The 25,085-nt window shown below is 39.7% G+C and overlaps 1 protein-coding gene across 1 annotated transcript in view; it reads left to right on the top strand.

Moving 5' to 3' along the window:
• Positions 1-25,085, top strand: part of CLNK (cytokine dependent hematopoietic cell linker) — a 108,967-nt gene that overhangs the window by 65,296 nt on the left and 18,586 nt on the right. The window contains 4 exon segments of the mRNA XM_061190997.1: positions 3,976-4,003; positions 8,494-8,512; positions 10,388-10,469; positions 14,437-14,477. Coding sequence (XP_061046980.1) covers positions 3,976-4,003; positions 8,494-8,512; positions 10,388-10,469; positions 14,437-14,477 — 170 coding nt within the window.

The raw sequence follows: 25,085 nt of genomic DNA, 5'->3' as shown, positions 1-25,085 counted from the left end.
TTTGTATATGTTGGAGAGTAATCCACCTGCTAGAGTAATGAAAATAGAAACAAAAATTTTAAAAATGGGATCTAATTAAACTTAAAAGCTTTTGCACAACAAAGGAAACCATAAACAAAACAAAAAGACAACCCACAGAATGGGAGAAAATATTTGCCAACGAAGAAACTGAGAGCTTTGCTTTAAGAGAGGTTTCAATTCATTTTTAGTTGGGCCCATCTAGGTAGTCAGATGGCCATTACTAATGACCACATGTGAATGAACATGTGAGGCTGCTGTAAGGTTCACTTTCCATGAAAACAGAAGGAAGATTGGAGATCTGAGCTTCTTTGGCCAACGCAGGAAGAATAGTGCCCGCTGCCTTCCTAACAGCTGCTGCCTAGGCCCCTGTGATGAATCGCCCTCCCTGGGAGGCTGTGATTTACGTCCAGGGATCAACTGCATCAGTGAAGACAGCTGCAGCCTTACAATTGGCCGTGCTCACCGTGGGTGACAGTGGTGGTCCCCACTATTGTGTTTCAGCCCCCATTGGTCTCTGCCAGCTCTGCCCTTCTCTATTTTATAGCTAAGTCTTGGCTTCACAAAACAATTGCTGAATTGAAGCACTTCAGTTAAGGAAAACGCCATTTAGAACATTCATTGACAACTTGAAACTAGGAGAGAACATTGACGTTTGGGGAATGTTGGTTAGACATTCTCAACCACTTATGGGTCATTATTATGATGTACTTTATATATTTTGCTCAGTTTTTTGTTTTTTTTTTTTTTTTTTTTTACTTAAATAGATGTATTTAAAAGGGAAACATATCATCACCATAAATAACCACAACATAATTTCAGAGCAAAACTTTCAGCCTGGGGGAGGTTTTCTCTGTTAAAAGGGAAGAAAAGTAAAGTTAGAGTGATGTTTAGGATATACTAACCGCCACATGGAAACTCTCTCCTTGACATAATTAGAAAGAAGAAAAAAAAAGTTTCCAACTATGTATCCATTGTAATTTGAATACCATGGTCCATGCACCAAATAAAACTCACCCTGAGAAATCATGAGAGTAATCATCATTTGCTGTAGGTCTAGCTACACATGGCCCACTTTAGAGTCCTCAGCGCTGTGCAAAAAGCAATGCTACAATCCTTAATTTTCTGATGAGGACACAGAACTGCAGACTGGTCATCAAGCCATGAAATTTCCTTTAAACTTCAGCAAATTCAGTGGCCCGAGGTGCGGGGTTCAGCCAAAATTTAAATAAAGTGTGTGATATTTTACCAACAAAACACTCATTTGCCTAACTATGGTTTTACCTTTTCAACTAGTAATGCTGACACTGCATCAGTTCAAGCAACTTTAGTGGCAAAAATGCATATTCTGATGATTTGGGTGGTGGAAAAAATCCTTATACATATCAAGAAACCATAAAAAGAGAGAAAGTATGGATTACAAAGAAGATATACAAATTCACATTCATGAATGGAAACTATTGATTTTAAAGTGTAAACTTTATTATCATCATAGTTTTGCAAGATGTTGCCTTTGCGGGAAACTGGGTTAAGGGCACATGGGATGTCTCTGTATTATTTCCTACCACTGCATGAGACCTACAATTATGTCAGAATAAAAAGTTTAAGTTAAAAGAGGGTGTGACTGTTAAAAGTGTTCTGCAGATGTAAGGTGTTATTTTTTCCAAATAGCTTTCACATATATTATTTCATGAGAACGTTAATCCATCCTCTTCATTTCTGTCTGCATTTACCCATTTTACAGGTGGGAAAATGAAGCTTCAGAGAGGAAATTTCACTTATTGAGTGAGATGGCACTCAGAGATGACAGAGCCAGGACTCAAATCCAATTCATTGGAAACTAAGCCAAAAACTAAGAGAAGCTCAGGAAGGGCTATTTTTAGAGTGAAAGACATTATCCTCAAATGCACACTGAGCACCTACTTTGCGCAGGAAAGGATGTGGAAAACTTATTCTATGTAATCAATGACCATGTTTTATTTACTGGCCGTCTCCAGCAGCCGATCATGGGGAGACTTATGAGTGGAAAGGTGCTCTCAGAGAGGAAGGGTGGTGCTGGGGAAGGAGGCCAGAGTCCACCCCGCTCCGCCATTCTGTCACTTTGTGTGGGTCTCCCTGTCTTCATAAATTTCATTGAAGAGACCCCCTAAAGCCCGAGGCCTCCGTTTTACACGTGAGGGGAGCAACCAGCTCGTGGGGGTCTTGTCATCACAGGCATTTCAACGCTCAAGGACGGTTGTTGTGCACAGAATGGATTTCTTAAAATTACTTGGGTTCTCACTTAAAAATCCAACTTCTTAAAGTTATGAATTCCAAAGGCTAACTTTCCTGAAGCCTCAAATTTCCATCTATAAAGTATATTGCTTGATTCACAAGTGGAGTGCTTTTATCTAAACAGAGAGACAATCACTCTGCTTGTTACATTACGTAGGTTAAGACACAAGACATTTAGGAACTCAGTTAAATCTCCTTAAACATTTGAAATACCTTTATTCACTAAATGTAATTGATTTTTTAAGTACTCTAATGCTGACAGGGCAGGTTTAAACCCTAACAAGCAAAACTTTAACATTTCATTTTTATAAATCTAATAAAGTTAATATATAAATATAGCAAAATTCAAGTTCTCTTAAACAGTTTGAACGGTTTGCAAATAGAGTTGAACATAGCTTGACTCTTATTAACTTAAAATCACAAGTCTAAAATCAATCACCCCTTTTAAATTGAAGCCACATGGCCAATCTATCAGTATTCCTAAGATGCCAGAATTTCTTAAACATTAAAAACACTGAGATTAGCCTCAATTTAACCCCAAAAGAATTAATATTATGAATGTCTGTTCTACGTTATTACTTCTAATTGTTCCTCTTTAACTTCCACTTGCCCCATTAAAAGGAGGAGGCAGGGTGAAGATGTGTTATCTCAGATGGACTGATGAAACAGGTTAAAGAACGTGGGACCTCACTACACTTGCTTCTTGCTTGGAGATCTGAGACCAGGGTATAGCATCTGAGTGCTGTGTGCTGCTGGGATCATCTTACCTGTTATAGACAGACCTTTATAACTCTAGATCAACAGCCTTCAGCTAGGATTGGTGTCACAGCCTTAATCTCCTGGCATCTCTTCAGTTCCAGTCTTTTCACAGACAGACCTAGGTAGACGGATGTGCACGTCACCCACCCAACTCCCTTCATAACCTCCTCATCTGGCTTTGCCCACATTCTAACAATAGTGCCCACTGGACGCCCAACATTTTCCTTTCTATCTCTAGCAATCCTCACAATAACCCTCTAAGATGAATATCCCTGTGCCACTTTGTAGATGAGAAAAATGAGGTTTAGTGAGGCTAATTGACTCAATTGTCAATATAAATGAAGGGCTTGGAGTTTCTTCTGAGATCCCTCCAATGGTCTGATGTCCACTTTACCAAATGCCATGTTGAATTCTTTCCCTATCATGCAGTTTCGTGTTTTTCCTGTCTCAGATCTCCTTTAATTATCAGCATCCTTTCTCTCATGCATGCCTTCCTGGGGTCCAGCTGTATCACAACTTCACATTTAAAATCCTTTATACTCCCTCAAAGCAAAAAATGAAGAGCTTTGAAATGAAGGTAATAATAGCGGGTCCTTCTGTGCTAATGAAACTTGACATGGAAAACCAAATGTCAGGAGAAATGATGATGTTATTTAAATTCTCCAAAAGTGAGAAGCAAGTTTATTCATGTCCTTCCTGTCACCACCTTTTATATTGGCTCATAACTTCTTCTTTTGCTTCGAAAATTATGAGAAAAATAAACGGGCTTTAATTTTATAGAACAGTGTTAAATATCACACTGGACTATGGGCTATTAATTTGACAATGAACATGTAATCAAAGAGTTTTTAAGGACTCAGAATGATTTTATCTTGATCATTATGAACTATATTTTATGTAACACCATATTTCTTTTCCTTGCAGACAGATAAGCTTAAAGAACTTAAGTGAGGTAAGTAGCCATTTTGTCCTAGGAAACAAAGAAGGGAATTTTTGTGCAAAGTGTCTGTGATTGGCAAGATACTTAATTATCATAATAGAAATGCTCAATATGTATTAATATCCCTATTTTAAAGGTGATAAAACTAAAGCAAAACAAAGTAAGCTCAAGATTTTAAATCAAATTCCTATTTTGCCACCATATTCTGTGTTTATTGGTATAGTGATGAGAAGAGCATGCCCATGATCCATGGAGGGCATCAGGTTTCTACCGAGGGCTTCCAGCCTCTAACATTTCAGAAATAAATGTTGGAAATTGTGTAATACTTTGCTATTTGTTCTTCACAAGAGAGCAGGACTGCAAAGTAGAAGGAATATGAGATACAGAGTTGCACAGGCCTGAGTTCGATTCCCGCTCTGCCACCAACTACTTTGTGAACTTGGGCAAATCCTCCTGCCCCCACCCAACCACCCCGTTCTGTTCTGTTTTCCCAATCAAAAAATAGAGGTGGGCATCCTCAACTTGGCAAAGCTGTTGTGACAAAGTCAGTCCATCAGAGTCAGCACGTAAATGACCAGGTGAGCAGTAGAGGCCCAATAAATGGCATGAAGGTCAGGTAAGATGGAACTATCTTAGAGCCCTCTTAGATGTTTACTTTCTTAAGCCCCCAGAGAAGTTCCTTAAGCAGATGGTAGGTCCTCACTTCACTCCCACTGGCCTCCTAAGGGATTTGGTTCTTATCTTAGTATTTGACTTTTGCTCTCACATCATCTAGAACGTAAAGGTTGATCTCTTTCTTTCTCTCCTTCTTTCTTTTGGTGTTGAAAACTCAGACTCTGTGTACCAGTGCCAAATTGAATCTCGGAGACAGTGTTTTGGGTAAAGTAGAAAAGAATAGCTTTATTGCTTTGCCAGGCAAAGGGGGACACAGTGGGCTCCCGCCCTTGAAAACTGTGTGTCCCAACCCAGGAGGATTTGGTGAGGAGTTTTTATAGCAATAGTTCAAGGGTAGGGTTGCTGATAAGGATCAGGGTATGGGCAGGGCCTGAATTCCTTTAACCCGGCCTCAGGTGGTCTCCTGATATGTTTCTGTGGTTTTCGAGGTTATCAAACTGTGACCTTCTCTCTGGAATGAAGAATGCTTCATCAAGTAGTTAACATCTTCCATTTGTTGGGGATTTTAGCTCTGCAGAAGAGCTCAAAGATACTGTTATGTGTATCCCTTGAAGCGGAACCAGGACCCTGCCCCAAGGCTGCACTATTGTTTCTTGGCTGCTCCTCCCTTGTCTCGGTATCCCCTCCCTTCCCTGATTAGCAGCTGTTTGAATCTGCCCTTTGGGACTCGGAGAAGGTCATGGAGTCTGGAGTCTGTTCCCTACAAACAAGGAACAGGGGACACAGAAAGGCTTCTGTGCCCAGGAGCCCCACAGGCTCCTGCTCAGTTTTACTTTCTCCCTTTTTTCTTTCTTCCTTTCCTCCTCTCTTTCTTTCTTTCTTTCTCTCTCTCTTCCTTCCTTTCTTCTTTCCTTCCTTCCTCCCTTCCTCTCTCCTTCCCTCTTTTTTTCTTTCTTTCCTTCCCTCTTTTTTTCTTTCTTTCTTTCTTTCTTTCCTTCTCTCTCTCTCTCTCTCTTTCTGGTGTTATGAGAATGTTAAAATTGAGTCACATTTCTAGCTTGTCTGTCAAACAAGATATTTATGACCTCTAATCCACAAGACAATCATGTCAAGGAGGATAACACATGACTGCTAAATGAGAGGTGCTGTCCAAGACTTCACTCAGCTTACCCTCTTCTGGGAGTTGCTGGACTTCCCAAGTGCCACCAGGAAGGAGAAAGTTGGGGTGGTCCTCTGCTGCTGGGGGAACCCACACATCTAGAGGAACTCCACCTCTTTCTTCCTGTGGGTTGGTTTATGTGTCCCGAGTAGGCGGCTACTCAAGATGACCTATATCCATAACTCACTGGTCAGTCTAAAAGGACAATAGCCCCACCAATCACAAACAAGCAAGAAAGAAATGGGGAGGTCAGTCTTAAACAGCAGGGATCATGCAGGACTCTGTTTTTCTTGCAACTTTGATTGGCCTTCTGCTAGAAGTGGATATTATCTAAAGAACAACAAGGCCTAGTGGAAAAACACGTTCTTCCTCCTTATCTTTTGCCAAGACACTTCCTCATTGTTTGTTTGGGCTGAGAGTCAAGGTCATTTCTCTATTTCAAAAGCCCATCTCATAGGGCACATGCCATGCTTGTGTGAGTGTTAAGTGCTTGCTCAAATTATATCTTGGGGACCAGAATTCATTCCAGCAGAAATGATGTGCCATCTGCCCCAATTCAAATTCACATAGCACTTTATAGTTTTCAAAAAGTAGAACCTTATTGTCTCCTTTAATTCTCAAAAAAAAAAAAGAAAGAAAGAAAAAAGAAAACCCTAAGAGAAAAAGAAGCTTCAGAGAGGTGACAAGAATTGCCAGGGTTCCCACAGCTGGCAGATGGAGCCACCCTAGAAAGCCCAGAGTCCTGATCTAATCCCCATGCCCATGACTTTGCCCTAGAAAATACAGAGGCACCCCTGAGGTGAAATAGTAGGGAAAAAAAGGAAATAAGGAAGGGAAGAAAGGATGAGAGGGAGGGAAGGTGGGAAATAATAAAGAAGGCATTACTATTTAACTTGAATATGCTAATTTTCTAACCAAAAAAAAAGTTAAAGTAGGGAAACTAGAGAGATTTCACTCCATTTTTCTAATTGCATTTGATTTTAAATTCAGAGCCCTCAAGCAAAAAATTGGCTGGGTCTCAATTCAATAAAAAAAAGTGCTCCCCCAGACAGATGGCTTCCAGGCTATTTTTACAGCAAGGCTTTCTCCCCTCCTTTGACAAGCCTGAGAACCACAGCCGCAAATGATTGAGCACTTTGAACTGCCAGGTTCAAAGTCCTGAGGAAGACTCAGTGGGGAAACTTTCGAACCACCCATAAAAATGGATTCATTCATTACCCTTTTTACATAGCCTATAGTTTTGCCTTTATTTGCTGTCCATGATGAAATGTATGTCCTCTTTCCAGAAAACTAGGGGATGCCAAGCTCTTTGAAACAAAAGGGCTTGTCTGTTGGTTAGGCTTAGACAAGGTGTACAATGCCTCTCTAAACTATTTATTGATAAATGATTCTTGTCTATGAAGCCAATGTGAGTCAGGAGACCTGGGCTCCAGGGTCAGCTCAGCCACAAGATAACTCTGAGAATCTGAGCAAATGGCACCACCTCTTTGGACCTCATCTGCAAGCCGCTGGCTTTAACTTTTCATGGACCTCAGACCCCTTTGAAAATTTGAGGAAAAGTATAATAAACTTTCCTCACCCCAGAAAAAAAAAAAAGCACATATTTATAGAGGAAAAAAATTTAGCTTTTCATGTCAGAAGGTTCATGGACCCCACTAGGCCATCCAAGGACCTCTTGCATCCCCCAAGTTAAGAAGCTTTAGTCCAAATGATACCTGTGGACTTTCTCAGCTGATGCAATGCATGAAATGGACTTTAGAAAATTATTTGCAGTTAAGTAAATACTTCAGCAAATACTATACTTCTTGCAAGGCATTTTGATTCTTCGAGAATAGGACTCAAGAATACGAGTCTCGTAAGCACATAGACTTTCATAATGAAGAATGATGAAGAATTCTACTACTATTAAGGAAAAAGAGAGAATGAAAATGTTTGAGAAGAGAAATGGCTACATTTAACAAGGATACTGTGAATATTTTCATGCTAATTTTTAAAAATAAAAATTCCAAAACAGGTATAAAGAAAATTAACCATGGCTTTCATCACTTAAACACAACCTCTATTAATATAATATTTTATCATATCTCTTCAAATCCTTTTTTCTACAAACACACACATACCTGCTTCTAAATATGTCATAAGCCCAGTTTTTAATCCTGAACATTTTATGTAACTTTGAGATATACTTACAGTGTAATCTTATTCCATACTCTACGTAAATACTTGCAATGCATTTCTAACATTCCAATAGTGAGTATAGCACCAAAAATTACTCAATAGTTCTCACTTAGAGGCTTATGTAGATTGTTTCCAGTGTTTCAATATTATAAGTAATGATGTACTGCACATCTTTGTACATGGAACTTGATCCAGATTTCAGGTTGTTGGCTAAGAAAAAGAAACTCATCAATGGAATTTTGGGGATAAGAATAAGAGTATTTCTAAGGCTCTTAATAGCTATGGTTAAATTGGTTTCCAAGAGTCAAAGAAATTTATAGTCCCATCAGCAGACTGTATATTTGCCTGTTACATCACACAAAGAGTATAAAATTTTTATTTTTGCTTAGTCTTTTGGAGGATTATTCGTAGATTTTTAAAAATCTATCTTAACAAAAATGTTGCCCAAACTCTACTAACCAACTGCTCTAAAAACACACATACTATAATGTAAAAGTCTCTATCACTAAGAGTAACTCAATGTTTTGTTTTTTTTTTTAATTCAATACAGGTCCTTGGAACAGAGAAAGGTGAACTATTTATATTTGTTTTCTTATCCTAATATCATTAGGTTAAGTCCTATTTCCAGGTTAATAGCATTAGTCATTTTTTTAAAGGATTACTTGTTTCAGGGCCTGGGATGTATGGACATGTATGTGGGTGCATGATGACGTGATCCAGATGGATCCAGGACCTCAGAGTCTATTCAGGAGTCCTGTGGTCTGAACAGGGTGATTTAAATTGGGGGTGGGGTAGAGGTCTTTCTTCAGCTACAGGCTACTGACAAGGAGGCACACTGTCACCCCCTGCCACTTGGGAAAGACATTGCTGGCCTGCTGCTCCAGAGAAGCTCTTGGTCTCTCCATCTTTGATGTCACCCGTGCATACACACATAAGCCCTCATGCACGCACGCATACACACGTGTGCACACTGCGGATGTCACTGTTGTGGAAGCATGCAATCCAACACTTGCTAGATGGCAGGATGCTAATCTGGCGATACCTTCATGCCCACCTTTGGGATACTGTTCACCATTCACTTAGAATGATGAGTTATGTCCAGAGCCGAAGGACCTGAGCTGTGGCCCAAAGAGTTAACACAGGCAGCCTAGTTTGACAAAGCAACATTGGGCTAAGATTTCAGAGGCTCACCACCAGCTCACTGTGTGTTTTGGCCAAGTTGCACTGACTCTGTGAGTCTCAATTCTGCTCTTTTTACATTGAGGAAGTTAGACTGGAACGGGACCTAACCTAGGTTTGTGGATTCCCAAGGGTTTCTGATGGAAGAGTGAGGGTCTGTTGGCAATTCTAAATAATGTTAAAATCTAAAGGAAACTGTGCCCTTTTCCACAATAAAACTCAGCATCCTACTGAAATGTTGAGGAGTTGTTGCCTCAGGCTTCAGTGATTATCAACCCAGCAATGTGACATTGATCAGCTCACAGAGGTGGCTGTTGATGACCTGAAATGATTTTATGGGATGTATGACTAGTGGACCAGTCACTGACTCCAATCACTTTTCAAGTAATGACAGCCCTTCAGTCAAAGGTGTCAAGTTTGTGATCAACCTTGGACACAGCACAGAGTAACAGCCAAAATTAAGACATGTCAGTGTTTATGCTTCCTTAACTTTACTACTTACCACTCAACTGGAAGAGTGTTTTACGGGATTCCCTATATAGTATTATTATGTGCCCTTGGTAATTCTGGATGACTAGTTAAAATCTATCCAGTATGAAAAGGAAATAAAAAGTGGTAACACCAATGACATATGTAATTACTGAATAAGTCCAGTTCCTGTGGTTGTCAAAACTTTTCAAAACTTGAAGATCAAAGGGGAACAACTGAGAAAACACACATCTGGTGGGAACCAGGTGGAAACCACTGGTCTATAATAGAATCCTGGGAGTTCTCCTGCCCTATCACAGGAGAGATAGGAGAATTCAGGTGTGTCTGGGCCAGCATCAGGCATCCCCCTACACTACATTGCTCAGAATAGTTCTTAAGTTTAACATTTTTGTTTATGTTTCTATGTAAGTTTTCATTTGAATGGAGAATTCAACCTCGGTCCACTTCCACTTCAAGCCCTTCCAATACCAAATAACTTCCAATGACATATTCTATATTTTGGCAAGTTCAAGGATGAGTTCCAGATTTAATATTTTTTATAATATTATAGAATATTCAACATTCAAAGCAATTTTTATAGCCTCAGGGAGAAGCCAGTCCCAGGAGCCAGGGTTATTGCAGAACACGTGGGTTACAGTTTCCACTAACCACGAACAGCTTACTCTTAATAATCAGAGATTACTTGGATGAAATTATAGCAGATCCGATAGATGTCTAATGGTCCCCAATCATTTTCCTTTTGCAACCTGCCCAAATTCTGTGACGCCTTTACACAGTTCCTCATCACCAGATGAAGCCTGAATTATCTCACCTGTCACAAAACCAAAGTCCTCGAGAGATTCCTCTTGCCATTGCCAGGTAAGGAGCCAGGAATCCCTTGCTGGGTCCCGGCTTGGGGGTCGGGCATGTGTTGTCTGGGATGATGACTCACAGAGGCTTCCTGAGAAAGAGAAACTCTGGCCTTTCATAATGAGGCCCAGTGATGAGGCCCCAGGGAAACCTGTGAATCACAGTTGTTGTTGAAGTTAATAACATTGTTCTTCCTGCACTTTATAAGTGATTGATTGCATGTTAGAGACGATATTTGAAAACATGGTTATTAAGTAGGGAGGATTAACTGGAATGGAGGCTAGTCAACCTGGGAAGAAAAGTTGGCTTTTCTAACTAGTCTCAGTGGATGACACACAGAAGCTGATGATTACTTTGAAACAGCACTTTATAAATGACCAGGGGTTGAAAATGCCATTATCTGATTAAATACTTGCCTGATCAGGTTATTGTGACAAATGTCATCCCAACAGAAGAGTCAAGGAAACTAGTAAGGCTCAGGCTGGTGATTCATTGGCCAAGGTCACGTACATTAGTCGTAGCTTCCTTAACATACAGTCTCCAAAATTAGTGCTATCAGGCCCTCCTGACCCCAGTCTGACCAGCAGCTCCAGCTCAGTTCATGTCACTCTCCACCGCCTCCCAACACAGGACATTTGCATGTGCTATTCCTCTGCCTATAACACCACACCCCCATATTTCCCTCTCTCCACCCTCTCCCTACTTGGAAAACTCTTCTTTATCCATCAGACCCCAGCTTAAAGCCACCCTGAATACAAGAGGTAGTTCTGACCCATTCCCCAGAGGGAATAAATGAGGCCCAGAGAGACTGAGTCCCTTGCCATTGAAATCAAGTCCACCTCCACTCTTCAGTAGCCCATCACGCCTACACTGACTTGATTTTAAAAATGCAGCCCATAAATCTTGACTTTCCTTGGTGCCTGCCCACAGTTAAGGTGCTCTTTTATTATTTAATGATACCCTGTTTGTGATGGAATAGAGTATTGCTTAGGAGGGAGCCCCTGGAATCATACTGCCTGGCTTCCTCACTTACAAACCATGTGGCCTTGGGCAGTGTCACTCACCTTCCATGTGAAGCTGAGAGCAGGGCCAGACCTGTTCAACCTGCCCATGTGCCCGCTAACCACCAGCTCTCAATGCCATTGCCAGGCCCTGTATGTCAGGGGCATGGTCTCCATCCCCCACTCCCTTCATCTCCCTCACTTTCTTGTCCTATTTCACACCTTCAGCAACTTTGTTCTCACTCTTTGATCTGTGGACATTAGGACTACAGTTTCATAACTCTTATTGGGCTGTTTTCAGTTTAAGACCCAATCTGACACAAAACTCTTGCCCATACAATAAGTACATACTCTTTCTTAATGTAATTTTCTAAAAGGAAACAAAAAACCATCATATTATAGTGAAAAGATAATGAGATTTTAGTTGGGCCCACATCTGTAGTAGTTGTTATTCAGTGTGGTTTGGCTTCTTTTGTTTGTTTGTTTAATTGAACGACGTCTCCTGATTTTTCTTCCTCTTTTAACTGGCTGCTTCTTCTAAGTCTCCCTTTTAGGCTTTTTCCCAAACTGACCCCTGAATATTGGTATTCCTCAGATCCTTCTGATGTCCTTTTTTCTGTCAGTAAGAGTGTAGGCAGTTCATCTATCCCTACAGTGTCAAGGGTCAACTCTATGTTGATAATTACTAAATCTCTATCCTCTGCCCCAACCACCCTTCTTAGCCCCAGACCCATATGTCCAGCTACCCAATGGGCAGTTTTCCTTAAATCAGTGACAGGTATCTCAAACTCTGTGTTGGAAACTGAACTCTTCATTTCTACTTTCATTTCCGGACCAACGATCTCCTCCTACAAACTTTCTCACCTCAGTAAATAGTATACTGTCTTTCCCATCTTCACTCTTCCCATCCAAATCATTAAAAACTCCCAAAATTCTCAAATCTCAACTCAAAACGGGTCTTGAGTCTATCCATTTCTACCCATTTCCCCAGCTCCCAACATAAACCAGCCACCATCAACTCTTGCTTAAACAGTAGCCTTCTAATGATACTTAACATCTTCATACCCTACCTTCCATCCATAAGGAACTACTTTCTGGTCTCTTGCAGAATAAGCCATGTTTTCTTGCCTCTGAGCCTTTGCACCTGCTGTTCCTTACGCCTGGAACACACCATTACTCCTCACCAATCTCCTATTCACCTTTCAGAAGTCAGTTCAGTTAGCACATGTCCCAGGAAGACTTTCCTGAGGATCAAATCAATTTTGTCTGGATTAAGTGACCTTCTTCTGCTACCACAGGATCTTCTGCTGTGCTCACCTCTATCGTGGTGTTTACCCCACATTGTGATTATGGTATAATCATGTCTTCCCTCCATAAATTAAGCTGCTTTAGGGTAGAGGGCATGTCTTATTCATTTGCTATCCCCCAAAACATACCACATACTTAGTAAATGCTCAATAAATGTTTATAAAATGAAAGAATTATCATTTCTATTTTAGTTTAGGTAGTTTTATTTTTTTTACTTATATTTTTATAAACTTTGTACACGAAACCTAGAATATCCTCAGAGGATATTCCTATTCTCTCAAAACATTTTCTAAAAATCCTGCAAAATTAAGGCAATGAAATTTTGCTATCTGTGATTTTTTTTTTCCAGATATTTAACAAAATTGTACACTGGCTCCTAGTAAAGGGATCCTGGTTTTATCAGAATCGAAGGCTTAGATAGCAGGAGAAGTCTAACCAGTGATGACAGCACAGTGTGGTGGTTCAATGATCTGATGGCATTTTTATCTACCAAGCAAATCATAAGACCCCAGGCTTCTGTGGAGATAACAAAAACCAGATATGTACTCAGTTGATTTCATTGGTGCTGGGAAAAAGGCTAGATTTCATTGAATTAACCCAGGGGCTTTATTCAATTGCACAGTCGTGGCATAGAGCATACTCCATGTAATTAGATTTAACTGTAGGAGCACCTAGAGTTTAAAATGACGATGCCAACAACAATACAAAATGAACCAGAAAATCAGAGCTGAGTGTTACACAAAGCCAAACATTAAGTAAAGCGCCAAGTAAAGCCATTGGTAAACAGTCTTTTTTTTTTTTTTTAATAAATCTATTCATTTATTTATTTATCTTATTTTTGGCTGTGTTCGGTCTTCATTGCCGCACGTGGGCTTTCTCTAGTTGCGGCGAGCGGAGGCTACTCTTCGCTGCGGTATGTGGGCTTCTCATTGCAGTGGCTTCTCTTTGTTGCAGAGCATGGGCTCTAGGCACATGGGCTTCAGTTGTGGCACGCAGGCTCAGTAGTTATGACGCATGGGCTCAGCTGCTCCACGGCATGTGGGATCTTCCCCGACCAGGGCTTGATCCCATGTCCCCTGCATTGGCAGGTGGATTCCTAATCACTGTGCCACCAGGGAAGTCCCAGGAAATAGTCTTGGTAGCATCATTATTGTGTTTAGAAATGCATATCATTTTATTGCCTTTTATTATGTTTTTATAATCCCTTTTTATTTATCAATTTCCTTGTAATAATCCACACAGTTTTCTTACCTAACTCACATTAAGAAGGAATAAAATAATTTCTATGCTTTTCTTCTTTGCTATGGCTGACTCTCCTTCAATTGGTAAACAATTACTATAGAGTAGGAGCCCCATCCAGCCACATAGCATTTTCTATAGTGACTGTAGCTACAAGGCAAGTCTAAATTCATAGCTTCCAAAAGTAAAGAATTTTGATGTGTGCTCATTGAAGTGACATGGAAGGAACTTATGTGGGTAAGTCACTTTGTTCCATATCTAATGTTCATCTGTATTGAGAAAGGAAGGAACCAGCATTTTATCAATCTTACAAAACAGACAATTTTTCATCCAGTAGAATATAAAGTGCTCTGTAAATATGACAGGCCATGAGTACTGACCCAGTGTGGGAAATACTAACGTTCTTTCAATTGTAACATTTCCTTTAGCTCTTCATTCGTGACTCACAACCACAGTGTACAAAACAGAGGTAAGAACACTTTATGAAAGAATTATAAAATAAGTAGGTTGTCATACACTATGATATTCCTGCACCGTGACTTAGCTTTTGTGAACCTCAGAGTCTCTGAGCTGATGCATGTAGATGTAATTCACTTGTTTTCATTGATAGGCAGCATTGCATCACGTTAATATAATATTAATCCATAGTTAAATACGATCACTTAGGTGTTTCCAGTTTTTTCCTCTTACGAACATTAGTTTGTTGTGAACAATACTGTTGATGTCTTCCCCTGTGTATAATATGTACATGTTTTCCCAAGTACTTAATATGATAAGTTCTCTTTCTAAGAGTGAAATGGCCACGTCTTAGAATATTCCTCTCTTCAGTGGCACTAAATGTATTTTCCAAAGTAGACATATCACTTTGTTTCACCAACAGCCTAAGAGACCCCATCGTTCCCCATCCTTTCCAATGGTTGTTTTTTGGCAAACTTCTAGTTTTTGCCAATCCATTGGGTGTAAAATAACTTTATCTTAAGAAGAGTCTGTGAAATGGAGAAAATAAAACCGACCTCTCTTACTAATTGATTGTAAAGATAAAAATCAGAAGGATACCATGTCCATGGAGATATCGAAAGCAGCCTATAAATATAGTGTTATATTACTGTTGGTGATGGGTTTTGATATTGTTAGTATTATGTGGCCCAAACTAGATCTGTCATGTTCTTTTTTCTTTCTTTCTTCAAACCTATGCCATGGAGATTCTGTGTTCAGGTCTAATCTTTTGATCTCTCTCTGCTGAGCCACAAGAAAGGGCTTTAGGGCTGGAGAAAGTGAACCCCATGGGATAGAGTGGGAAGGCCGAGGGCTCTACTGACCTTGGTCCCAGTTCTGCCTCTGAGCTTCACCCTCCTCCATCCATAAAATTCAAATAATGATATTAACTCACAGGGTTAATACACGCACACACACACACACACACACACACACACAGCCCTCGCTTTGCACATAGTAGGCAACTGACACATTTTAATATCCTTCCTTCTTTTTTGCATTCCCTTTCCTTCTCCAGGGATTCTCCACCTAACTGATCCTGTGAGACCAAGTTTCCTCCCTGGCCTCCATCATGTCTTTATTTCTCTTCTGCCCTATGCCATCTGGGCCTTAGATTGCAAAATCAATATGGAAAACTAATTTGGCCATGTACACATTGCTAATAAGAGTTTCCCAAGAGAGAACTCCTTTTCTAAAGGGAGATGAACAAAGGAGGCTGTGATTAACCCAGTGGCTCAATCCCTGGAAATTAAATGATAGGAACAGTAGTCCTGGAGGCCACATCTTGGTGTATGAAAATGAAAAGACTTGGAGTATCCAGGTGGAAGGTCCAAGGCCTGAATGGGCCCAGAAAGGGCTTTACTGATGGGGGTTTTGAGAATGGAAATGTTGCAGAAGTAGAGAAACAGAATCATAGATTAAAGAGGAATCCAGAGCCTTAACCTGAAAGACAAAATCTTGCACAAATAAAGAGTGGGGACCTTCAAGCTGGTGGAGGAGTAAGACGTGGAGATCACCTTCCTCCCCATAAATACATCAAAAATACATCTACATGTGGAACAACTCCTACAGAACACCTACTGAACGCTGGCAGAAGACCTCAGACTTCCCAAAAGGCAAGAAAATCCCCACGTACCTGGGTAGGACAAAAGAAAAAAGAAAAAACAGAGACAAAAGAATAGGGACGGGACCTGCACCTCTGGGAGGGAGCTGTGAAGGAGGAAAAGTTTCCACACACTAGGAAGCCCCTTCACTGGCGGAGACTGGGGATGGGCAGGGGGGATCTTCGGAGCCACGGAGGAGAGCGCAGCAACAGGGGTGCAGAAGGCAAAGCGGAGAGATTCCTGCACAGAGGATCAGTGCCAACCAGCACTCACCAGCCTGAGAGGCTTGTCTGCTCACCCGCTGGGGCGGGTCGGGGCTGGGAGCTGAGGCTCGGGCTTCGGAGGTCAGATCCCAGGAGGGGACTGGGGTTGGCTGTGTGAACACAGCCTGAAGGGGGCTAGTGCTCCACAGCTAGCTGGGAGGGAGTCTGGAAAAAGCTCTGGACCTACCTAAGAGGCAAGAGACCATTGTTTCGGGGTGCGCGAGGAGAGGGGATTCCTTCCCTGTCCGTCCACAGACGGCAGAGCACCACCTAAACGAGCTCCGGAGATGGACGCAAGCCATAGCTATCAGCTCAGACACCAGAGACAGGCATGAAACCCTAATGCTGCTGCTGCAGCCCCAAAGAATCCTGTGTGCAAGCACAGGTCACTACCCTTACCCACCCTGGGAGCCTCTGCAGCCCGCCACTGCCAGGGTCCCGTGATCCAGGGACAACTTCCCCAGGAAAACACACAGCACTCCTCAGGCTCTTGCAATGTCACGCTGGCCTCTGTCACCTCAGGCTTGCCCTGCATTCCAATTATAACTAGAGTACCCCTCCCTCCCCACGGCATGAGTGAGCCAGAGCCCCCTAATCAGCCGCTGCTTTAAACCCATCCTGTCTGGGTGGGAACAGAAGCCTGAGGGCAACCTACAGGCATCTGTGGGGCCAGAACCAAAGCTGAACCACAGGAGCTGTGCGAACAAAGAAGAGAAAGGGAAATTTCTCCCAGCAGCCTCAGGAGCAGCGGATTAAATCCTGAAAATCAACTTGAGGTACCCTGCATCTGTGGAATACCTGAATAGACAATGAATGTTCCCAAAATTGAGGCAGTAGATTCTGGGCGCAACTGTAGACTTGGGGTTTGCTGTCTGCAACTGACTTGTTTCTGATTTCTATGTTTATCTTAGTATAGTTTTTAGCACTTGTTATCACTGGTGGATTTCTTTATTGGTTTGTTTGCTCTCTTCTTTTTTTTATTACTTTTTAATTTTTTTATTTTAATTATTTTTTTATTTTTTTATTTTAATTCTTCTCTTTTCTTTTCTTTTTACTTATTTATTTTTCTTTCTTTTTTTCCCGCTTTTCTTCTGAACCGTGTGACTGACAGAGTCTTGGTGCTCTGGCCTGGTGTCAGGCCTGAGCCTCTGAGGTGGGAGAGCCGAGTTCAGGACATTGGACGACCAGAGACCTCCCAGCCCCATGTAATATTAAATGGCAAAAGCTCTCCCAGAGAGCTCAGGCTCATTGCTAAGACCCAGATCAACCCAATGGCCAGCAAGCTCCAGTGCTGGACGCCCCATGCCAAACAAATAACAAGACAGGAACACAACACCACCCCTTATCAGAGAGGCTGCCTAAAATCATACTAAGTTCACAGTCACCCCAAAACACACCATCGGACACAGCACTGCCCCCCAGAAAGAAAACATCCAGCCCCACCCACCTGAACACAGGCACCAGTCCCCTCCATCAGGAAGCCTACACAAGCCACTGAACCAACCTTACCCACTGGGAGCAGACACCACAAACAATGGGAACTAAGAACCTGCAGCCTGCCAAAAGGAGACTCCGAACACAATAAGTTAAGCAAAATGGGAAGACAGAGAAATATGCAGCAGGTGAAGGAGCAAGGTAAAAACCAATCAGACCAAACAAAAGAAGAGAAAATAGGCAATCTACTTGAAAAAGAATTCAGAGTAATGATAGTAAGGATGATCCAAAATCTTAGAAATAGAATGGAGAAAATACAAGAAACGTTTACCAAGGACCTAGAAGAACTAAAGAGCAAACAAACAATGATGAACAACACAATAAGTGAAATTAAAAATTCTCTAGAAGGAATCAATAGCAGAATAACTGAGGCAAAAGAACAGAAAAGTGACCTGGAAGATAAAATAGTGGCAATAACTACCACAGAGCAGAATAAAGAAAAATGAATGAAAAGAATGGAGGACAGTCGCAGAGACCTCTGGGACAACATTAAACACACCAACGTTCAAATTATAGGGGTCCGAGAAGAAGAAGAGAAAAAGAAAGGGTCTGAGAAAATATTTGAAGAGATTATAGTTGAAAACTTCCCTAACATGGGAAAGGAAATAGTCAATCAAGTCCAGAAAGCACAGAGAGCCCATACAGGATAAATCCAAGGAGAAACACACCAAGACACATATTAATCAAACTAATAAAATTAAATACAGATTAAAAATATTAAAAGCAGCAAGAGAAAAGCAACAAATAACATACAAGGGAATCCCCATAAGGTTAACAGCTGATCTTTCAGCAGAAACTCTGCAAGCCAGAAGGGAGTGGCAGGACATATTTAAAGTGATGAAAGGGAAAAACCTACAACCAAGATTACTCTACCCAGCAAGGATTTCATTCAGATTCAACAGAGATATTAAAACCATTACAGACAAGCAAAAGTTAAGAGAATTCAGCAGCACCAAGCCAGCTTTACAACAAATGCTAAAGGAACTTCTATAGGAGGGAAACAGAGAAGGAAAAGACCCACAATAACAAACGCAAAACAATTAAGAAAATGGTAATAGGAACATACATATCAATAATTACCTTAGATGTAAATGGATTAAATGCTCCAACCAAGAGACGTAGACTGGCTGAATGGGTACAAAAACAAGACCCATATATATGCTGTCTACAAGAGACCCACTTCAGACCAAGGGACACATACAGACTGAAAGTGAGGGGATGGAAAAAGACATTCTATGCAAATGGAAATCAAAAGAAAGCTGAAGTAGCAATTCTCATATCAGACAAAATACACTTTAAAATAAAGACTATTACAAGAAACAAAGAAGGACACTACATAATGATCAAGGGATCAATCCAAGAAGATGATATAACAATTCTAAATATTTATGCACCTAACAGAGGAGCTCCTCAACACATAAGGCAAATGCTAATAGCCATAAAAGGGGAAATTGACAGTAACACAATAATAGTAGGGGACTTTAACCCCCACTTTCACCAATGGACAGATCATCCAAAATGAAAATAAATAAGGAAACACAAGCTTTAAATGATACATTAAACAAGATGGACTTCATTGATATTTGTAGGACATTCCATCCAAAAACAACAGAATACACTTTCTTCTCAAGTGCTCATGGAACATTCTCCAAGATAGATCATATCTTGGGACACAAATCAAGCCTTGGTAAATTTAAGAAAATTGAAATCATATCAAGTATCTTTTCCAAACACAACACTATGAGACTAGATATCAATTACAGGAAAAAAAACTGTAAAAAATACAAACACATGGAGGCTAAACAATACCCTACTAAATAACCAAGAGATCACTGAAGAAATCAAAGAGGAAATCAAAAAATACCTAGAAGCAAATGGGAATAAAAACATGACAACCCAAAACCTATAGGATGCAGCAAAAGCCGTTCTAAGAGGGAAGTTTATAGCAATACAATCCTACCTCAAGAAACAAGAAAAATCTCAAACAACCTAACATTACACCTAAAGCAATTAGAGAAAGAAGAACAAAAAACCCCAAAAGTTAGCAAAAGGAAAGAAATCATAAAAATCAGATCAGAGATAAATGAAAAAGAAATGAAGGAAACAATAGCAAAGATCAATAAAACTAAAAGCTGGTTCTTTGAGAAGATAAACAAAATTGATAAACCAGTAACCAGACTCATCAAGAAAAAAAGGGAAAACACTCAAATCAACAGAATTAGAAATGAAAAAGGAGAAGTAACAACTGACACTGCAGAAATACAAAGGATCATGAGAGATTACTACAAGCAACTATATGCCAATAAAATAGAAAACCTGGAAGAAATGGACAAATTCTTAGAAAAGCACAACCTTCTGAGACTGAACCAGGACGAAATAGAAAATATAAACAGACCAATCACAAGCACTGAAATTGAAACTGTGCTTAAAAATCTTCCAACAAACAAAAGCCCAGGACCAGATGGCTTCACAGGCGGATTCTATCAAACATTTAGAGAAGAGCAAACACCTATCCTGCTCAAACTCTTCCAAAATATAGCAGAAGGAGGAACACTCCCAAACTCATTCTACGAGGCCACCATCACCCTGATACCAAAACCAGACAAAGATGTTACAAAAAAAGAAAACTACCAGCCAATATCACTGATGAACATAGATGCAAAACTCCTCAACAACATACTAGCAAACAGAAGCCATCAGCACGTTAAAAGGATCATACACCATGATCAAGTGAGGTTTATCCCAGGAATGCAAGGATTCTTTAAAATATGCAAATCAATCAAGATGATACACCATATTAACAAACTGAAGGAGAAAAACCATATGATCATCTCAATAGATGCAGAAAAAGCTTTCAAGAAAATTCAACAATTTATGATAAAAACTCTCCAAAAAGTAGGCATAGAGGGAACTTACCTTAATATAATAAAGGCCATATATGACAAACCCACAGCCAACATCATTCTCAATGGTGAAAAACTGAAACCATTTCCTCTAAGATCAGGAACAAGACAAGGTTGCCTACTCTCACCACTATTATTCAACATAGATGAATGAATGAAATTAGAACACTTCCTAACACCATACACAAAAATAAACTCAAAATGGATTAAAAACCTAAATGTAAGGCCAGACACTATAAAACTCTTAGAGGAAAACATAGGCAGAACACTCTATGACATAAATCACAGCAAGATCCTTTTGACCCACCTCCTAGAGAAATGGAAATAAAAACAAAAATAAACAAATGGGACCTATTGAAACTTAAAAGCTTTTGCACAGCAAAGGAAACCATAAACAAGATGAAAAGACAACCGTCAGAATGGGAGAAAATATTTGCAAACAAAGCAACTGACAAAGGATTAATCTCCAAAATATACAAGCAGCACATGCAGCTCAATATCAAAGGAACAAACAACCCAATCCAAAAATGGGCAGAAGATCTAAATAGACATTTCTCCAAAGAAGATATACAGATTGTCAACAAACACATGAAAGGATGCTCAACATCACTAATCATTAGAGAAATGCAAATCAAAACTACAATGAGGTATCACCTCACACTGGTCAGAATGGCCATCATCAAAATATCTACAAACAGTAGATGCTCGAGAGGGTGTGGAGAAAAGGGAACCCTCTTGCACTGTTGGTGGGAATGTAAGTTGATATAGCCACTATGGAGAACAGTATGGAGGTTCCTTAAAAAACTAAAAATAGAACTACCATATGACCCAGCAATCCCACTACTGGGCATATACCCTGAGAAAACCATAATTCAAAAAGACATATGCACCCCACTGTTCATTGCAGCACTGTTTACAATAGCCAGGTCATGGAAGCAACCTAAGTGTCCATCGATAGATGAATGGATAAAGAAGATGTGGCACATATAAACAATGGAATATTACTCAGCCATAAAAAGAAAGGAAATTGAGTTATTTGTAGTGAGGTGGATGGACCTAGAGTCTGTCATACAGAGTGAAATAAGTCAGAAAGAGAAAAACAAATACCGCCTGCTAACACATATCTATGGAATCCAAAAAAAAAAAAAAAATGGTTCTGAAGAACCTAGGGGCAGGACAGGAATAAAGACACAGAGGTAGAGAATGGACTTGAGGACACGGGGAGGGGGATGGGTAAGCTGAGATGAAGTGAGAAAGTAGCATTGACATATATACACTACAATATGTAAAATAGATAGCTAGTGGGAAGCAGCTGCATAGCACAGGGAGATCAGCTCGGTGCTTTGTGACCACCTAGAGTGGTGGGATAGGGAGGGTGGGAGGGAGACAGAAGAGGGAGGGGATATGGGGATAGATGTATACATATAGTTGATTTACTTTGTTATACAGCAGAAACTAACACAACACTGTAAAGCAATTATACTCCAATAAAGATGTTAAAAAGAAAATATTGCACAAATTAAAAATAAAGAACAATTAAAGAATGGAACAGCAGTGTTAGTGAAGTGGGACGGTCTTCGAAGACATGAGTCCAGTCAAGTACCCTCTGGCTGGAGTGGATCATTAGTACTGGGGTCATGTAGATTGTTCTCTACTCATCTTAGAAAAAACAGGTTGCTTAAAGAAACGGCCTGGGGTGGACGAAGGAAATGTTTTGGCCTCCAGTGCCTTCAAATACCATTAATTCCTTTTTTAGTCAACAAATATCTCACTTTGCTGTACAGCAGAAACTAACACAAATTGTAAATCAACTATACTCCAATAAAAATTAATTTTAAAAAATATTAAAAAAAAGAAAAACAAATATCCACCAAGTACATGGTTTATGCCCCATTGGGCTGGGCCCTAAGCATACAGAATAGAGACAGCCCCATCCTTTAACTACCCAGTGCTTGAACTCAGTGATGCCTTCAGCTTACTGAGTGATGTTCATTCTCCTGGGTAAAAAATTCACCCTTGGGTCACCAGTGCTTTGCAGAAATTAGATGTACAGAAAATAGCACACAATCCAGGCACACATAGAGTTCTGAGTCTAGTGGGCTTACTGGTTTTAAGTTGAATGCTTCAGATGAGGGAGACAGTACTCTTCATTTAGACTCATGAAAACGACTTCTCTGTCAATGTAGATATCATTATCCTTATCTAACAAATGAGAAAAATTTTTGAAAATATTCAGTTACTCTTGATAGCTAAGTTACTACTTGATAAACAGACTTTGCTCAATTCTCTGATAAATGAATTCAAGCTAAGCTATTAAGAGCCTAAGTAGATGGATCTCAGGACAAAAAGAAAATGATTTTGATATATTGGAAGAGAATCCAGAAAGGTTTGGTGATACTCCAAAATAGTAACATTACTCCCTAAATTTGGGGTGGTGGATGATTTCTTTTCTCTTTTGTTTGTTTTAGTTTTTGTTCACTAATGTTTTCCTTTCTATCTGCATTTTATAAATGTTCTTTGAAATATATGGCTCTTTACTTAGAAAATTATTTTTTAAATTTTATGTAAGGGTAAGGTTAAAATTTGCTAATAAGTATGGAGAGCTGCTTAAAACACAATGGTTTTATTCTAAGTTTCAAAAGAAACGTCTAGAGCTGTTTCTCTAATAACACTAACAGTAGTAGCATTTATTGAGTGACTAGTACGGATCAGGCACTGTACTAAGCTTTATATACATGAGAATTTTCAAATATTAGTAAATATTGATGTCAGTATGGTTCTACAACCCATACCGCTTTTATTAGGCTACCCTAATTTTATTGCCCACCTACACATTGTTCTCTCCATTGTTCTTCCAATTACCCTGTGTCAACCTCTTTATTAATGTAAGCTTCCATTCTCCGAGTAAGACAGTCCTATTTCTTGCGGTTATAAAACTCAAATGCAATGTTTTATATAAAGAAAACTTTCCAAAGATTACTGCCATTACTTAAGAACAAAATCAATTAAATACTTGTAGGGGATTACATACTCGGAATTTCATTCATTTATTAAGCAAAAATCCATCCAGGCCTTCGGGGGAAATAGCATGGCAAAGTTGTTTTTTTGTTTGTTTGTTTTGTTTTCTTTAACTCATTCTCTGAATAGACTACAGCTGTTTCCAAATTCTTTCCAAATTCTTTTTCCAAATTCTTTTTCAAGTAGGATTTTTAAATATTCAAGCAAGGCACTCAGAGTTGAAATATATTAAATCAGTTGCCACAATATCATGAAAAATTCATAATCACTGAACTCTATTATGTATGCCACACAAACTGATACGAAATGTTGATAATGGTTATTTTTTACTCTCAAGTATGTTCTTACTGTTTCAATACATGTTGAAAAGATAGCTACGGCCATTTAAATAATGTCTTTATGTATTGATTCACCATGATTTAAAATAAAGTTGTTAAAGTCATTTTTTTTATATTTCAATAACTCTTTTAGTTTTCTCTTGATTAGGATTTGCCTGGTCTATGGTTCTCCGTCCTTTCATTAGTGATCCTTTTGTGTCATTATATTTCGGATGAGTAATTAGCACAGAACTGGAATTTTTTTTTTTAATTTTTTATTTATTATTTATTTTTATTATTTTTATTTTTGGCTGTGTTGGGTCTTCGTTTCTGTGCGAGGGCTTTCTCCAGTTGCGGCAAGTGGGGGCCACTCTTCATCGCGGTGCGCGGGCCTCTCACTGTCGCGGCCTCTCTTGTTGCGGAGCACAGGCTCCAGACGCGCAGGCTCAGTAGTTGCGGCTCACGGGACTTGTTGCTCCGCGGCATGTGGGATCTTCCCAGACCAGGGCTCGAACCCGTGTCCCCTGCATTGGCAGGCAGATTCTCAACCACTGCGCCACCAGGGAAGCCCCAGAACTGGAATTTTTAAACCAATCTGCATCTGATTTTTAAGTGTTAAACTTACACTATTGATATTTATTGTAATTACTAATATTTTTGGATCAATTTTTATATTTTGTTGTGCCTCCTATTTGCCAATTTTATTGACTTTTTTTTTCTTTTCCTGTCATATATTGGATTCATTTCTTCTTTACTCCTCTTTTTTTCTCTTTCTAGAAAGTTATACAAATTCTATTCTTCCATTGCTTACCTTCAGTGTTTAGCTAAATAAATAAATAGCATGCTTGAATTTTAAAACTCTGAAGTTCATATCCTCTTCCCAACAATACAGCAAACTTAGGATGATTTTGCTCTGATGGTATGATTTCTGTACTGTGTTTGAAAGTAGAGCTCTTTTCCTTATAAAATAAAATTTGAAAAGA

This window comes from Eubalaena glacialis, chromosome 5 (assembly GCF_028564815.1).
Source record: "Eubalaena glacialis isolate mEubGla1 chromosome 5, mEubGla1.1.hap2.+ XY, whole genome shotgun sequence".
In the NCBI taxonomy this organism is placed as follows: Eukaryota; Metazoa; Chordata; class Mammalia; order Artiodactyla; family Balaenidae; genus Eubalaena; species Eubalaena glacialis.
Note: the sequence above shows the minus strand (reverse complement) of the source record. Positions and strands in the feature narration are given on the sequence as shown.